Raw genomic sequence first — 18,655 nt, 5'->3', positions numbered from 1 at the left:
TAGTGATCCTCCTTACTACAGAGGAGCTAATAGAAATACTTTTGCCTGCTTCTTAGCCTCTGCAGTAACATGGCAGTTTAGCTGAGAAGACTCCTGCTTCAGGGGAAGTAAGAAGGGACTATCTTGTGAGCAGCCAGAGGGAGAAGGAGACTGGTTCTGTTTAGCAGATTAGCTGTAGCACCAATGGGGAGTCTTGGAAGCTAAAAATAATAATACAGGGTGTTTTATGCAAGAACCACTGGTAGATTACATAAAAAAACGGCTATTAAATGGTTTTTCCCAGAGTCAACATTTAAAAGCATAAATGTCTGATTGCTGGTAGCCCCACTGCTGGGACTCTAATAGTGGTCCTAAATCCCCCATTGCTTCTCACTGTCACTCAGCACATCAGTCCCATAGACGTGGCATGGCAGTGCACACGCACGACCGATGGTCTATTCAAACTACTTCTCACTGCAGCCAGACAGTGGGGTGCAATGGATGACCCACTATGTGTATATATGAGAACAGAGGCATCTGGTGGGAGGGGCAGCTCTTAATCTTGGTCTAGAGCATTAAAAGGGTTCTCCAGGAATTAAGAAAATGAAAATACGTAAATATTACTTTGTTCTAATTATTTTCCCACATACCTTTCATTAGGTATAATGGCTCGTATTGTGTAGGGAGCAATCATCAGGGGAAATAAAATGGCCGCCATCCTATTGGTACACACAGAACCTGTCCTAATCACACAGGAAGGCAAGTTACTTCAGAACACTGAGCTAAAGAGCTGCTTCAGCCTCCTCTCCTACTTTTCAGGGATTATGATGCTGAACACAGTTGATAAATCTTCAGCTGAATGGAGTTAATGAGGAGACATGAAGTACAGAGGAGGGTGGGGTGAGGTTAATGAGCAGCAGCACTTGTATGCAGTCTCCATTACCACAGTATGGCCCCTTTCACACGAGCGAGTATTCCGCGCGGGTGCGATGCGTGAGTTGAACGCATTGCACCCGCACTGAATCCTGACCCATTCATTTCTATGGGGCTGTTCACATGAGCGGTGATTTTCACGCATCACTTATGCGTTGCGTGAAAATCGCAGCATGCTCTATTTTGTGCGTTTTTCACGCAACGCAGGCCCCATAGAAGTGAATGGGGCTGCGTGAAAATCGCAAGCATCCGCAAGCAAGTGCGGATGCGGTGCGATTTTCACGCATGGGTTCTAGGTGACAGTCTATTCACTGTATTATTTTCCCTTATAACATGGTTATAAGGGAAAATAATAGCATTCTGACTACAGAATACATAGTATAATAGTGCTGGAAGGGTTAAAAATAATAAAAAAGTTAACTCACCTTATCCTCTTGTTCGCGTAGTTCGTTCCCGGTCTGCTAGCTGTGGGCTTGGGCTAAAGGACCTTTGATGACGTCAGATCACATGCTCCATCACCATGGTGATGGACCATGTGATTGGAGCATGTGATCTGACGTCACCACAGGTCATTCAGCCCAAGCCCACAGCTAGCAAACTACAGACCGGAAACGAACTACGCGAACAAGAGGATAAGGTGAGTTAACGTCTTTTTTTTTTTTTTAACCCTTCCAGCACTATTATACTATGTATTCTGTAGTCAGAAAGCTATTATTTTCCTTTATAACCATGTTTTAAGGGAAAATAATACAATCTTCAGAACATCAATCCCAAGCCCGAACTTCTGTGAAGAAGTTCGGGTTTGGGTACCAAACATGCGCGATTTTTCTCACGCGAGTGCAAAACGCATGACAATGATTTGCACTCGCGCGGGAAAATTGCGCATTTTCCCGCAACGCACCCGCCTCTTATCCGGGCAAAAAGCATGACGCCCGTGTGAAAGAGGCCTATGTCCTCTTTCTACTTCATGTCTCCTCATGAACTCCATTTCTACAGAGATTTTACTGAAGATCTTATCTGTATTCAGGATCATAATCCCTGCCAAGTAGAGGAGGATGAGGCAGCTCTTTAGCTCAGTGTTAACATAGTTTTTAAGTCTGAAAAAATGCCATTAGAGGCATTCTGTCATAATAGAAGACTATGGCCAGACTTCTATTATGATGGAATGCATGACTGAATGCCTCTAAAGGTGGCTTCCTCCAAACAATATGAAATTAAAGTACAGGTGCATGCTACCAAGGCTGCAATGCAAAAGCAAACAAACACTCTATACAGCAGCACACTGCTCCATGCGCAAAGATATAGACAAACACTGGAAACAGTCCATCTGCTTGTAGCTTTTAATCAAAATGTAATACAGGTCCTTCTAAAAAAATTAGCATATTGTGATAAAGTTCATTATTTTCTGTAATGTACTGATAAACATTAGACTTTCATATATTTTAGATTCATTACACACAACTGAAGTAGTTCAAGCCTTTTATTGTTTTAATATTGATGATTTTGGCATACAGCTCATGAAAACCCAAATTTCCTATCTCAAAAAATTAGCATATTTCATCCGACCAATAAAAGAAAAGTATTTTTAATACAAAAAAAGTCAACCTTCAAATAATTATGTTCAGTTATGCACTCAATACTTGGTCGGGAATCCTTTTGCAGAAATGACTGCTTCAATGCGGCGTGGCATGGAGGCAATCAGCCTGTGGCACTGCTGAGGTGTTATGGAGGCCCAGGATGCTTCGATAGCGGCCTTAAGCTCATCCAGAGTGTTGGGTCTTGCGTCTCTCAACTTTCTCTTCCCAATATCCCACAGATTCTCTATGGGGTTCAGGTCAGGAGAGTTGGCAGGCCAATTGAGCACAGTAATACCATGGTCAGTAAACCATTTACCAGTGGTTTTGGCACTGTGAGCAGGTGCCAGGTCGTGCTGAAAAATGAAATCTTCATCTCCATAAAGCTTTTCAGAAGATGGAAGCATGAAGTGCTCCAAAATCTCCTGATAGCTAGCTGCATTGACCCTGCCCTTGATAAAACACAGTGGACCAACACCAGCAGCTGACATGGCACCCCAGACCATCACTGACTGTGGGTACTTGACACTGGACTTCAGGCATTTTGGCATTTCCCTCTCCCCAGTCTTCCTCCAGACTCTGGCACCTTGATTTCCGAATGACATGCAACAGTCCAGTGCTGCTTCTCTGTAGCCCAGGTCAGGCGCTTCTGCCGCTGTTTCTGGTTCAAAAGTGGCTTGACCTGGGGAATGCGGCACCTGTAGCCCATTTCCTGCACACGCCTGTACACGGTGGCTCTGGATGTTTCTACTCCAGACTCAGTCCACTGCTTCCGCAGGTCCCCCAAGGTCTGGAATCGGTCCTTCTCCGCAATCTTCCTCAGGGTCCGGTCACCTCTTCTCGTTGTGCAGCGTTTTCTGCCACACTTTTTCCTTCCCACAGACTTCCCACTGAGGTGCCTTGATACAGCACTCTGGGAACAGCCTATTCGTTCAGAAATTTATTTCTGTGTCTTACCCTCTTGCTTGAGGGTGTCAATGATGGCCTTCTGGACAGCAGTCAGGTCGGCAGTCTTACCCATGATTGCGGTTTTGAGTAATGAACCAGGCTGGGAATTTTTAAAAGCCTCAGGAATCTTTTGCAGGTGTTTAGAGTTAATTAGTTGATTCAGATGATTAGGTCAATAGCTCGTTTAGAGAACCTTTTCATGATATGCTAATTTTTTGAGATAGGAATTTTGGGTTTTCATGAGCTGTATGCCAAAATCATCAATATTAAAACAATAAAAGGCTTGAACTACTTCAGTTGGTGTGTAATGAATCTAAAATATATGAAAGTCTAATGTTTATCAGTACATTACAGAAAATAATCAACTTTATCACAATATGCTAATTTTTTTAGAAGGACCTGTATAGCTGGATTCTACATTGCCCTGAATTTTGTAAGAGAGGTAGATGGGCCCGACACAATTTTGATCAAAAATGTGCACAAAGGGGGAGAGGTATCAAACCAGTGTAAAATAGAACTGGCTTGGTTTCCCATAGCAACCTATCAGATTTCTCCTTTCATTTTTCACAGCTCTGTTGGAAAATGAAAAGGTGGAGTCTGATTGGTTGCTATGGGCAACTAAACCAGTTTTCCTTTACACCAGTTTTGACAAATGTCCCCCAAGGATTATTTTATTTTTTTATATAGTAAGTATAGCATAGTGGTCCATTGTGGTTTGGAGAACAAATTCGGGGCTCATTGGTCTATTATGTTAAATATGAACTTGTGATCCTGTCTCCTTACATATAGCCTTCCCATGAAAGTTGTATTGCTTACCGGTATATTATATTTTATAGTATTTTTTACTTATTCAGGTCTTGGAGTTGGAAAAAAAAAAAAAACACAGTAATTTGACCAACACAGAGCCCTTTTTCTTTTCCTCTGCATGTTTGGCACTTCTAATTCCCAGAGCGAGGCAGATGTTACTTGACCTGTCAGTGGATTTTGGAGCCCTGTTCTGCTTCATTTCCCATCTGTCAGTTTGAAAGGCAAAATAGATCTGAGAAACCGAAATGTAAACCACAATAAATTCTAATCTACTGAAACGTACAAATCTTCACCATTTCCACATAAAGCCGTGTGTCCTGGACATTTTCATATATAGTCACATATGTGCATTCCCATAAAGTGCAGATTAAACAGGTTTTAGATTTTATGTATGAATTTTCATATTTTTGATATGAAGAAGAATCTTCCTATTTCCTTTTACTGACATTAGACCAAAATTTTCAATTGATAAGAAAAAGATCCGATAACTGGCCCCACATACTGAGAAATACAGAGTGCACTAAGATTTAATGTTTTGCCTAAGGAAACAGCTTTTTGTTCGAATTCCTCCTATTTTACTACTATAATCACCTATGCATTTTTACTATTTGTCTTCCCTGTATTTTACCACCATCTTGACCGATTTATGGTTTATTCCGTTTTTTTAAACCATGTCTACAAACCTGTAACTATTGCTGCAGTTTAAAAAAAACTCTTCATAACTTTGGCGGAACCACCACCAGTGTAGGGCTTGTCCCTAACGGGACTGAGGATCCACTGTGGGTAAAGGATCTCCTGCCCGGCCGTCACATATAACCAGTATCTTGTAAGGTGGCCAGTCACTGTTCTTCAGTGAACATAACCCAAATGCAGAACAGCAAAATTCACATCCTCTGCATTTAAGTATGGATAGTGAGGCTGTAGTTTATTGAGCAGTATGCTGTCAGTCCTTTAGGAAGCACCATATGATGGTTGTCAGTGTTACTGCCGTGATATTTCAGATACATACGTACGTCTTCAGTTAAAATGTCCTTCTATGTTGTGAAATTGTACGGTTTTCTATTTTTATCTTACATTTTTTCCTGCAGACAGCAGCAGATGATGATGATGATGATGTCATTGGTCCATTACCTGCCAAAGGCCATGTCCAATCCAGTGTTGCTGAGGATATTGAACGCCGTGCCCTGAAAATGAAACAGAAGCTTACCTCAAAGGATGTGAGGTTTATTAGTCTCTGCTACAGTTGCCAAATGACCAACATGTTTTCATTTTATTTTAGATATATCTGCTTTGCTGGTAATTCTGTCTATTTATTTATTAGCACCTTTTAAAGGGAACCTGTCACATTAAACATGGTGTTTCAGCTACACGCAACATGTTATAGAGCAGGAGGAGCTGAGCAGATTGATATATAGTTTTGTGGGAAAAGATTCAGCAAAACTAAATAATTTATAGATTTAAATTCCTGTTCATTCTGGCCTTTGAAGTCCAGGAGACGGTCCTATCAGTGACTGACAGCTATCTATGTACACAGTCATAGAGGGGAGGTTGTCAATCACTGATAGGACCGCCTCCTGGACTTCAAAGCCCAGAATGAGCAGAAATATCATAGAATGAAATCCAAGTTATACTGAATCTTCTCCCACAGAACTGTATATCAATCTGCTCAGCTCCTTCTGCTCTATAACCCGCTGCCTGCAGATTACATTGCACTTTCATGGTGACAGGTTCTCTTTAACTTTCAGGTGCTGTACATACAAAATACAAGCAGTATAAATACCTAACATGAATAAGCATAATGTAGCTAAGTATGAGACACGTCTTACTGAATGACAGTGAGGTGGCAGAAGACAAAGCTTATAATGCACACCTGTAAGTAGAATGAAGAAGTTCCATGTATATCATCATCAGAGAGAGCAATGAAGCTTATGCTTGCATTAATTGGTTTCCATACACTGTAATAGTGATGACCACTCCTAAGATAGGTGATCAATATCAGATCAGTCGGCGTCTGACCCCGAACAGGCACAAAACAGTACAGATCAATACAATGACTAATTGCTGTGAGTGATACTGCAGCTCCGCATCCATTTACAGTAGTGTTAAAAAAAAAAAATAGCAGCCCAACATCATTAACCTGATAAATCACTGTTTTTGGTAGAAGTGATAATTCTACATTTCTAGGTTTACTTGTAAGTGTAGTAGAGTAATAGCAGTGAGGAGTTAAACTGGTGAAGTCATTAATTCGATGGAATAACAGCTGTCAATTTTGGCCAACATTTAAAGGGGTTCTAACCCCTATATTAACCCCCCCCAATGCCCGGACACCTCATATAGGTTATACTTACCCTGCTCCCCGGCACCCGCACGGCCGCTGCTGTATCTCCACGTCATGCGGATCAAAACAACTGGCGACAGGGAGGGGGTCGAAGCAGCCAATAGCAGGCTGCGACGGGAACGAGCGTCCCTAGCATCTCAGGTGACGCCCATGCGGGGATCAGGAGCAATTCAGATCCCGGGGAGTGGGGTAAGTATAACCTATATGAGGGGCCCAGGCATTAGGGGGGGGTTATTCTAGGTGTTGGATTTATTTGGTAGGCAAATTTTGCACATGTTGGTTGTAGTGCATTTCCATTGGAAATACTGGGAAACATGGGTTGTTCCAGACATTGTTCTGATTTAGAACATACTTTGATTAAAAAGTTGATTGGAGAGGGAAATAGATATAGAGAAGTTCAGCAAATTATAGGATGCTCAGCTAAAATGATCTCAAATGCCTCAAAGTGGCAACCAAAACCTGAAAGATGCGGAAAGAAGCTTGGAACTACTGTTTGAATGGATTGAAGAATAGCCAAAAGGACAAAGGCTCAGCCAGTGATCACCTCCAGAAAGATCAAAGAAGATGTGAAGTTACCAGTGAGTACTACTACAATCAGAAGACAATTCAAAGTCCCGGTGATGGAAAAACAGACATGTCTTGAATAGGTTAAAATTTGCAAAGAAACACATTGAGTGGCCCAAAGAGGCACGGTACAATATGCTGTGGACTGATGAAAACAAAATAGTTTTTGGGTCTAGTGGCCACAGACAGTACATCAGACGACCTCCGAGCACTGAATTCATGCCACAGTAACACGGTGAAGACTCTAACGCATGGTGCAAAAATCATGATACAGTATGGGGATGTTTCTCATAAGTGTTGGGCCTATTTATCACATACAAGGGATCAGTTTGAATATGTCAGAATACTTGAGGAGATCATGTTGCCCTCTGCTGAAGGAATCTCCTTAATATGAGTGGTTCAACACAGCAATAACCCAAAACACACCAGTAAGAAAACAACATCTTGAGTGACCAGCCCAATCTCCTTACCTAAATCCCATAGAGAACTTGTGGAGTGATATAAAAAAAAAAAATTGCTTTATAGGGCAAAACCCCAAAATGCTGGTGAAGTCATTAATTCGATGGAATAACAGCTGTCAATTTTGGCCAATCTTAGAACGTAGTCCAGTTGTCCTGGACTGGAATACTTCAGAGGGGACAGAAGTTGTTTGACTCAACACAGATGTCACACAATTCTCAGAAACAATGGTTATACCACTAAATATTAGTTCATTAATTCAAAGTAAAGTGATATCTCAAACATTCTTTCAGTTTATACATTACATTTTTGAGTTTTTTAGGAAAAATGTTGGCATTGCTATTTTTTTGACCGCTTTATATTCCTCTTTCTTTACTTTCTGCAAAGGAATAACAAACTGGAAACAATTTACTGTTGTGTTGATTTGGAATTGAATGTGAAGTATTTCCAGGGCATTTGCATTTATAGAAATAAGTTATTATAATTTACAGATTGTATTAGCTTTTTTAAAACTCACTGCTATTTTTTTTAACACTACTGTATTTGAACCATTAAAGGGAATCAGTCATCAGGAAATTCACTGACAAACCAGGAAGGATGCCTTGTAGGGTGAGCTTGGCTGACTGTAATGCAAGGAAGGAAGCAATGGATGGCTAAGTGAAAGGTGTCATCACAGTCAGCTTAGCTAGTCCTACAAGGCATCGTACCTGTATCACTCTCCTGCGATCGCTCTTTTCCTAATTACCATGTTATCACCTTTATGGCCCCTGTCTTCAGAAATGGGCAGGGATGAAGCCAGTACCAGAAAGAAACATGAAGACCTAACGTCACTGGAAGAAACGCAGAGGGCTACAGATAGGGTCAGGTGAATAACATTGTAATCTGAAGATGGGGACAATGCAGGTAATATCATTAGTAAATGAGTGATCGCAAGAGAGTGATATATTTGAGAAAATCTGGAAACTCCTTTTAAAGGTATTCCTATTATATGCTTCTCTTTGTGAAAGTATTGGGTATTTTACTTTACATACAACATGTAAATTAAGCCAATATCTTGTATTGAAGGATGAGCTCAAGAATCCCGCAAGAGAGTCTTGGATGACTGAGCTTCCTCCAGAATTGACTAACTTTGGGCTGGGACCGAGAACATTTAAGAGAAGAACTAATGAACGTTCCAAGGATAGGTCGGATTGGACAGATACCCCTGCTGACAGGGAGAAGAAAGAAAGGGTGAGTATATCAATGTTGAATAGAAAGTTTTTTCTTTAATACATACATTTTTAGTTAAATAGGTTTGCCAGTACTACATTATGGCTTATCATTAAAATAGACCTTCAGTTTCGGAATGGTGGGGGTCTGACCTCCCACTGACACCTATCAGCTATATTGTCCCAGCGCTGGAACTATACAGTGGGCAGAGCTGGAGGTATAAGATTTCATCCACTGTGTAGTGCAGGCATCTTCAAACTGCGGCCCTCCAGCTGTTGCAAAACTACAACTCCCAGCATGCCCAAACAGCCTACAGCTATCAGCCTACAGCAGGGCATTGTGGGAGTTGTAGTTTTACAACAGCTGGGCGGCCACAGTTTGAGGATGCCTGGTGTAGTGGCTGTGCCTGAGTACTGGAGCTTGGCTCTCATGTAAGTGAATAAGTGGTGACCTCAGTATGTCAGTCAAGATAGGTTATCAATATCAAATCGATGGGTGTCTGGTGCTACAGAAAGCTACATCCATTATGTCATTTCAATCGCCGGTGGCTTCACAAAGCAGCTAATCGGTTGTAGTGTCAGACACCCACGGATTTGATGTTGAGAATAGGTCATCAGTAACTAAGTACCAGAAGACCCCTTTAATTGTGTATTGGATATGACTGTTACACCTGTACATCTTAGGATGTTAGGTGAAATTTCAGGAGCTGTGCGCATGCTTTACTGGCCCCTAATCTTTTTATTTTTTTTCCTGTTGAGGTTTATAGACTTATGTTCTTACAAAGATTCAGCCTTAGAAAAAAAAGTACGTTTTACAAGACCGCGCGTTGATTGGGAGAAAACCTCTTTAAGTTTAAGCCATCCACTACGATATATATAGGTAAGACATCAGGTTCACAAGTGTCCTCTTCCTCCAGACACCCTGTGAAATATCAGAGATGGCACTGATAGTGAAGTACTATATTTGCTGATCCTATGCACTCGTGTGAATATACAGCCACAGAGGAACATGCAGGCACATCAGACAGGTGCAACCTCCTTGTTCTCTCTTCTATGGGCTATTCTGGGGAATATTACAATCCACTCCCATAGTGAAGTACAGTTTACAAAGTTAGCATAAAATTCATTTTATTATACTCAGAAACGTCCATAAAAACAGGCACATAAATTAAACACTGGTTTCGCTCCAAGCTTCGTCAGGGGCGTACACCTGAAATTCTATCCTCAATCTTTAAATACTGTTACAACCCCCCTCCCCCATTTGGCCTGTTAACCCTTTATTTTGTCTTATAACGAATACATTAAAACCTTCATAAAATGACCACTACCTAATCCACAAAAAGTCAGCAGAAATATATGCTATTTTCATCCAGTATTCTTTTTCATTTTTTCATAGATCCTTTGTTACTCGTCTCCATTCATACATGAAAGTTTTCATTCAGAAATGCTCAGGAGTCTCACGTGGGGTCTGAGCCACCTGATACCACGTCAGACTCCTGAGCATTTCATGTATGAATGGAGACGAGTAACAAAGGATGTATCAAAAAGAATACTGGATGAAAATGCCATATATTTCTGCTGACTTTTTGTGGATTAGGTAGTGGTCATTTTATGAAGGTTTTAAGGTATTCGTTAAAAGGCAAAATGAAGGGTTAACAGGCCAAATGGGGGAGAGGGGTTGTAATGGTATTTAAAGATTGAGGATAGAATTTCAGGTGTACGCCCCTGACGAAGCTTGGAGCGAAACCAGTGTCGGGCAGAATCGTGGGACGGTTGTTTTAATTTATGTGCCTGTTTTTATGGACGTTTGTGAGTATGATAAAATTAATTTTATGCTAACTTTGTAAACTGTACTTCACTATGGGAGTGGATTGTAATATTCCCCAGAATAGCCTACAGAAGAGAGAAAGAGAACAAGGAGGCTGCATCTGTCTGATGTGCCTGCATGTTCCTCTGTGGCTGTATATTCACACGAGTGCATAGGAACAGCAAATATAGTACTTCACTATCAGTGCCATCTCTGATATTTCACAGGGTGTCTGGAGGAAGAGGACACTTGTGAACCTGATGTCTTACCTATATGGTTTTCTCCCAATCAACGCGTGGTCTTGTAAAACACATTGACTGACTGCGAACTGAACCCACATCACTATTTGGACCTGCAGCGATAATTGATTGTAACAACGGACTGGAAGCAATTTTTATTGATATCTTAGAAAAAAGTAGTCCAAAAATGGTTCCGGCTGATATCCAGCTGCAAGGGCCCAGAAACGCACTATTTATTACTCTTAACATTCTGCAACTTAAAATCTTTCCTTACAGTGAGTGCAACCATGGAACTAGCCGGTCACATCTTGTTTTCATGGTTACAGACGTTGTAAGAAAGGTGTTCATATTTGACACATCTCTAACAGAAGACCGCAACACTTACACCAGCCAATTCTGCAGAATGCTTCCTTCCCGGCAAACGCCTGTTTGCTTGCAGAGGAGAGCACTGCCAATACATGCATCGATCTCCTCCACAGCATGAGGAGGAGCGATTGTTATGCCATCACTCGTCGCCATGCTGTCTAGTTATTTGCCGGCAGACAATCCTGATTCGACTACTTTAACACTTGCATTGTTAATTCCGGTATTGAGATCCAGCAGAGGCTCTCAATACTGGAATTAAACAGATCCGTTTTGATTTTGCACATCAGGATGCATCCATCCCGTTAGGACGCGGTTGTATGAAATCAAAACGGGGGAAAAAAACGGATCGGTCACTAAATAAATTTGAAAGTCAGTGGGTGCCGGATCCATTTCAGAATGCATGAGGACGAAAAGGAAACCTTTTTTCCGGTATTGAGATCCTCTGCTGGATCTCGGTACCTGAAAACAACAACGGAAGTGTGAAAGTGGCCTTACACAGTGCGTTCTGCCGCTGGCAAATCGTGATTTTTCAGCATGCTGAAAGATCATGATTGCCCAATAAACAAGTGTTTGCTCGTTCATTGGGTAATCGGCTGCAGTATTACACTGCCAGATGATCGCTAACGAGCTTCACTGCGAACGCTTGCTAGGGATCATCAGGCAGAAAATCTGTAATACAGGGTTTAGATTCTCAGGTTTTAACTCTGGCTCCAAGAGGTAATTTGTTTGTATGTAAAGCCTGTATTAGGCTACTTTCACACGAGCGTTTAAGTTTTCCAGTATTGAGTTCCGTTACAGGGGCTCAATACCGGAAAAAAAACGCTTCAGTTTTGTCCCCATTCATTACCAATGGGGACAAAACTGAACAAAACGGAATGCACCAAAATGCATTCCGTTTAGTTGCATTCCAAGACCGGAGAGCAAACCGCAACATGTTGTAGTTTGCTTTCCGTCCTGGGATGCCTAGCAAGACGGATCCGGCATAACCCCCAAAGCAAGTCAATGGGAACAAATCCGTTTTCTCTGCCACAATAGAAAACTGATCCGTCCCCCATTGACTTTCAATGAAGTTAATGACTGATCCGTCTTGCCTATGTTAAAGATAATACAACCGGATCCGTTCATAACGGATGCAGATGGTTGTATTATCAGTAACGGAAGCGTTTTTGCTAAACCCTGCCGGATCAAGCAAAAACGCTGGTGTGAAAGTAGCCTTAGACAGGCAGATCAGCAATCGATTGTTGGGAGGGAAGTGTTCCCTCCTGATAATCGCTTGATAGCTAGCGGAGGACACCGCTGCTGTTACATGGGGAGGAACGATCGCTATGCCATCACTCGTCCCCACGCTGTCTAGCGGTTTTCCAGCGGCAGATCTCTATTAGACAACACGATCTGCCGCCGGCAAGCACTGATTTTTTTTATTTTATTTCTTTATTATTTTTTTTAACCATGAATGAGCATCGTAGGGCAATCGGTGGCAGTATTACACTGCAAGATGATCGCTAACAATCAGTCATGTAAACGCTCATTAGCGAATATCGGCCAGTGTAATACAGCCTTTAGGCAATTGCTTCATAAGCAGGGTAATCTAGTTATGGTAATTTAATATCATTTTATATGCTGCCAGGACAGCAATGGATTATTTATGAAAACTAAAGAAAAGTACGGGATGTATTGGTTATTACAACAGTGCTGTGCGTTGGCTCTGTTCAGACTTCTAGTATTTTTTGTTTCCATTCCTTTTGAGAAGCAGAATAGTCTAATTTGGTGAGCTATTCAATCAGGAAAAACATGATTGAACCATTGTAAGTCAATGGGATCAAGTAGGATCTATTACAAATGGATCTTAACTGGCTGCATAAAATGGCAGTGAGGTTGGTTAAAGGGCATCTGTCATCAGATCTGTACCTATGACGTGTGCGCTTGGCAGCTAAAGGCATCTGTGTTGGTCCCATGTTCATATGTGCCCGCATTGCTGAGAAATATGATATTTTAATATATACAAATGAGCCTCTAGGTGCAATGGGGGCGTTGCCATTACTCCTAGAGACTCTGCTTTCTCTGCAACTGCTGCGCCCTCTGCACTTTGACAGGGCCAGGCAGGCATGATCATGTTTACGCTGCCTGGTCCTGTCAATCAAGGTGCAGAGAAAGCAGAGGCTCTAGGAGTAATGGCAACGCCCCCTTTGCACCTAGAGGCTCATTTGCATATATTAAAGCATAACTTTTCTCAGCAATGCAGACACATATGAGCATGGGGCCAACACAGATGCCTTTAGCTGCCAAGCGCATGTTCAACAGGTCAGTCTGCTGATAGAAGCCCTTTAAAGTTTTTGTATCTGTATTAAGATTTCAGTATGTTTCTGCAGTTTTGTTATCTGCTTGCTAGATTAAATGAACAAAAAAATAAAACGTCCGGACTGGGTGCAATAAACATACATTTTGCACACAGATTAACATACAGGTTTAATGTAGTAATGTTCCTTTAACGGAGGCTGGCAATGTACAGAGAGTGCCGCTTAACGTCCTAGGCTCCTGCAGATCTAAAATTACATCAGTACGATGCTCTTTCATCACTCAGAGTCGGGGAAGTTGAATTCGATTGTAAGGTTTTTCATCTAGATGTAATTGAAAGTAGGGAGAAAAATAATTGAAGCTCTATCTATCTGGAAGTGAAAGTTGATGAAGCGGCGAAGGGATGAGCGTTCATTAATCCTGCACACTTGAGCTGGGGCCTAACATAACAAGTTGGCTGAAGGTTTATTCTAACAAGCTCTGTAAGCCAGTCTTGTATAATTGTGTGTGCGCCAGGATCCGCGACTCATTCTCGGTCATTTGAAACGGCGGAAGCTTTTGCCCAAATTAGCCTGGCTCTATAGGAGATCAAATGTAAAATGTGGGATCAAAACCACTCCAAAGTATACTGGTATAATAATGTCAAGTTCAAAAGTAGACTCGCAGATGCTAGGCGTGTGCTCCTACCCCTGCCTGCAGTGGCTTTATGTCATACTTGTAAGGTTCTGTTACTGGATATGGAAATCGGCCCTTTCGTGGTCTTTATGAAATTGTTGCTTTTTCTCCAAGGCTCCCATACTGAATGTGGTTTAAGGTGGCTCATAGAGTGTTATAGGCCTGGCAGATTAGCTCTCCTTGAAGAGTAAGAAAGCAGTCTCTGTAATATGTTTTTGTTGGAGCAGTTGCCCTGCAGTCAGTGTCTGACCCCTTTAACCCTTAGGCTACCAGCGCCGTACATGGTATAAATTAAAAATACAGATTGTTCCGCAAAAAATGAGCCCCTAAACAGCTCAGTAGACAAAAGTAAAAAAAAGTTATGGAGGCACAGAATATGGTGATATAAAAAAATAATAATTATCAAAGTTTATTTGGACATAAAGAACCTATACATATGGGGTATCATTGTAATCGTACTGACCCAGAGAATGCCGTAAAACAAAACGCCGTGGGAACAAACCCCCCCCCCCCCCCCAATACTATACTGCAGAAACAGTCCCCCTGAAAATACTGGTACCACACAGATAGTGTGCCAGTACAAAAAATACCACCTTACCTTTCATATCAGCCCCCCCCCCCCCCCACGAACACACATCTCAGACCAGACCCCCTTTAGACCTCTGGCTTAGGGGCCCAGTCGCAACTACGACCCCTATAGTTACGCCGGTGCTCTGAGGGCTCTGGCCTGCCCTTCAGTGCTCCAGTTTGGTCATTTGCATATGAATACAAATAGTTTTCTCAGCAATGGGGAAATGGATGGTGATAATCAGGGTATCGTTTTCATCAGCCCTACCAGGCTTGTTTAATAGGGGTGATCATGCTGACTGATGCTCTTTAAAGGGTTGGACAAAGTCTATAGGACAGCTACCTCCACCACCTGGCATTACAGAAACAGCTTCCCTTCTCTTGGAAGAGAGCTAATCTTCATTTACTGAATATGTAAAGCTTGGGAGGGGGAACAACAATGGAGGAACATCTGAACGGTTCAGAGCAAAGAACTTTGGCTTGAAGTTGTCGTTTTAACAATGCCACACACTTTACCCTAAATTTATGCATCTCTATTTTCAGGAGAAACAAGAAGGCAAAGCTTCCAGCAGTAAAGGTGACGAAGTCCCACAAGTTTCTCAAAGAGATAAAAGATTGGCAGAGCAGGTGTCCACGTATAATGTAAGTAATTGTCATAAAATGGTTCTTATTTTTATTATCGAATCCTCTTTGTACAGCAGATCGATGGGGGTGCCAGGGGTCATACCTCACCATTAAGATATTGATGACCTATCCTGAGGATAGACCATCAGTATCAAAATCTGCATAGTCAATATGCTGATTAGGGCTTAAGTGCCCCCAGGGGTGGACCCTAGCCCCTTGGTGCACCCTCTGCTCCTTTGCTTTCTCAATTTAGCTACGCCTCCTTCACTTGACTGACAGGGCCAGACATCATTGTGCTCCTGCCTGGCTTTCTACTCCGGCATATGCACCGTTGATTTTATAATCTGCGCATGCGCAGTACATCTCTATCTAGCTTTCCTGCTCCAGAGATGCCTCCATGCATGCGTCGATGATAGAATCAATGGCACATGTGTGGGACTACAGGTCCCGGAAGAGCACAATGATGATGCCTGGCCCTGCCATTCAAGGGAAGGACGTGGCTTAGTCAGGAAAGTGGAAGCGCTGCGATAATTGGCTAGGGCTCGCCCCTCAGTGCCCTGAAGGCCAAATTAGCATATTGTTTGAAACTAAGATATTTCTTGAACGGGGCAGTGCATTTGGACAATTACGATATCGTTTTACCTAGCGGCATCAACCTGCTGTTATGTTCTCTTTAGGATTTGCCCATACGCATCAAAATTGTAATGCAAAGTATGCCTAATAATAGGTGGTGTAAAGGCCCTATTACACTGGCAGATAATCGCGAAGATCATCGCTAACAAGCATACCTATGAACACGCGTTCGCGATGATCTGGCAGTGTAATACTGCCGCTGATTATCCGATGAACGAGCAGAACTAATCTTTCAACATGTTTAAGGCTACTTTCACACTAGCGTTCGGGTGTCCGCTTGTGAGCTCCGTTTGAAGGGGCTCACAAGTGGCCCCGAACGCTTCCGTCCAGGCCTAATGCATTATGAGTGGACGCGGATCCGCTCAGAATGCATCAGTCTGGCAGCGTTCAGCCTCCGCTCCGCTCAGCAGGCGGACACCTGAACGCTGCTTGCAGCGTTCGGGTGTCCGCCTGGCCGTGCGGAGGCGTGCGGATCCGTCCAGACTTACAATGTAAGTCAATGGGGACGGATCTGTTTGAAGATGACACACTATGGCTCAATCTTCAAACGGATCCGTCCCTCATTGACTTTCAATGTAAAGTCTGGACGGATGCGTTCAGGCTACTTTCACACTTAGAAATTTTTTTACAATATAATGCAGACGGATCCGTACTGAACGGAGCCACCGTCTGCATTATATGAGCAGATCCGTCTCAGACGGATCCGCTCTGAACGCTAGTGTGAAAGTAGCCTAAAGTTAATTGTTTGGCGGCAGCAGATCGTGGTGTATGCTGCCAGCAGACAGCAAACAGTGGTTCAGTATGGGGACGAGCGATGGCTTTAGTGATCACCCTTCCCCATACTGAGGAGGAGATCGCTGCATGTAATAGCAGCAGTCTCCTCCACTAGTGAGCAGGCAGTTGCCGGGAAGGAACTCTTCCCTTTTGATGATCGCCTGCTTTATCTGTCAGTGTAATAGGGCCATAAGACTGTCTTAACCTACGTTTACACTGTCTGAGTATCATCTTTTACAGTCTCTGTAAAAGATAAATATGCTCAAGTAAATGCAGCATCAAGAAAAGTTACACTCAATATTTTATAATCCTTTTTTCCTTCAGGATTCAAAAAGATCAGAACCTCTCATAGATCTTCACCGCAAAAAACTTAAAAGGAAAGCAGACGAAGATGAAGGTAAACCTAAGGAAAGAAGACCGTTTGACCGAGAAGAAGATTTAAAGGTTAATCGCTTTGATGATGCTCAGAAGAAAGCTTTGCTTCGGAAATCCAAAGAGTTGAATACTAAATTCTCACACGGAAACAGCAGCATGTTCCTGTGAAGATAGACATCCATATAAATGTATCATGGCTTTATCTACTGAGCCCATCTGCCCCCACCCACCCATAGACTTCACGTGGAAGGTCATTCAGAACCCCTTATATCTGATAGTTCTACAACAAACCCCAATATGCTTCTGGCGTTTGCTTTTGCTGTAAATATATTGCCTTTTGAATTCCTTTATATGCATGAGTTGCCTTCACCTGACCCCATCCAAGGACTTTTCTGTAATATCAGTAGGTTTCCATTTTGTTTTAATTTACACCTCCAAACTAAAGTCAGTATGAACTAAGCAACTCTCTTGGGACTCGAAAATGTTTAGATGTATTGAACATACATGACGACCATATATTGCCCCTAGGCATCCTCAGTGAAGCAGAGTACCTGGGTAAGAAGAGGAAACTCGCCAGGTCTTTTCTGTGTTGACCTCTAGCCCTGTCTAACATTCTTCCTCTATTAAAGGGAACCTGTCACAAGGATTTTGGCCCCTTACAGCATAACATAGAAAAAGTACTCAGAAGTCGGCACGTGCTGTATTCTAATCCCCTGTAAGCTGTCTTGAGAGTGAAACCACTCTGCAGAAGAGTCACACCGGCTGCTTCCACTCTTGGCTTGGTTGATGTTCCACAGGCCAAGTACACCCTTACAAGCCATCTCCAGCTACATCAGGCACTTGTGTAGATGAAGCTGAGGCCAGCACATTTTGCTTCGATGCACATGTGCTAGATGCCAATGGAGGCAACTTGAGATGATGTACCCAGCCGGTGGAACATCAGTCAAGCCAGGAGCAGGGCCGATAACAGGTTGGTTGTGGTCTAAATCCTCTGAACAGGTTCCTTTTAAAGGGTTTCTGTCATGAGAAATAACGTTATGTAGCTGACTGACATTAGCGATGTGCTAATGTCCGCAGAACATAACAGTATGCTTTATAACTCCCTGTCTGCCGCCGTTCTCTTAAAATAAAGACGTTTAAATATGCTAATGAGCCTCTATGTGCTATTAAGGCGTTGATCCAGCACCTAGAGGCTTGGTCTACGCACCCTTTGGCACGCCCAGGTTCAGTTGATTGACTTTCGAGTTCTCCTCGGTGTCCCGTAAATCCTGCGCCGTCCAGTTTAGTATTCGGCGCAGTGAGTGAAGGACCCGCTCCTGCTGCCGGCTTCCTTCCTTCGCCGCAGGCGAATACTAAACTGGACGGCGCAGGCGTGGGATTTACGGGATATCAACTGGACCTGGGTGTGCCAAAGGGTGAGAAGACGGAGCCTCTAGCTGCTGAAGCAACGCCTTAATAGCACCTAGAGGCTCATTAGCATATTGTAAAAG

The 18,655-nt window shown here is 42.7% G+C and overlaps 1 protein-coding gene across 1 annotated transcript in view; it reads left to right on the top strand.

Annotated features, from left to right (window-relative positions):
* GPALPP1 (GPALPP motifs containing 1) overlaps nt 1–18,225 on the top strand; it is a 40,570-nt gene extending 22,345 nt beyond the window's left edge. The window contains exons 5-8 of the mRNA XM_044287332.1: nt 5,330–5,458; nt 8,668–8,832; nt 15,303–15,401; nt 17,115–18,225. Coding sequence (XP_044143267.1) covers nt 5,330–5,458; nt 8,668–8,832; nt 15,303–15,401; nt 17,115–17,333 — 612 coding nt within the window. The 3' untranslated portion in view covers nt 17,334–18,225. The remainder of the gene's footprint in view (nt 1–5,329; nt 5,459–8,667; nt 8,833–15,302; nt 15,402–17,114) is intronic.
* Nucleotides 18,226–18,655: the final 430 nt, after the last annotated feature.

Source organism: Bufo gargarizans, chromosome 3 (genome assembly GCF_014858855.1).
Source record: "Bufo gargarizans isolate SCDJY-AF-19 chromosome 3, ASM1485885v1, whole genome shotgun sequence".
NCBI classification, from domain to species: Eukaryota; Metazoa; Chordata; class Amphibia; order Anura; family Bufonidae; genus Bufo; species Bufo gargarizans.
The sequence above is the reverse complement of the archived record's forward strand: the minus strand, read 5'-3'. Positions and strand labels throughout refer to the sequence as shown.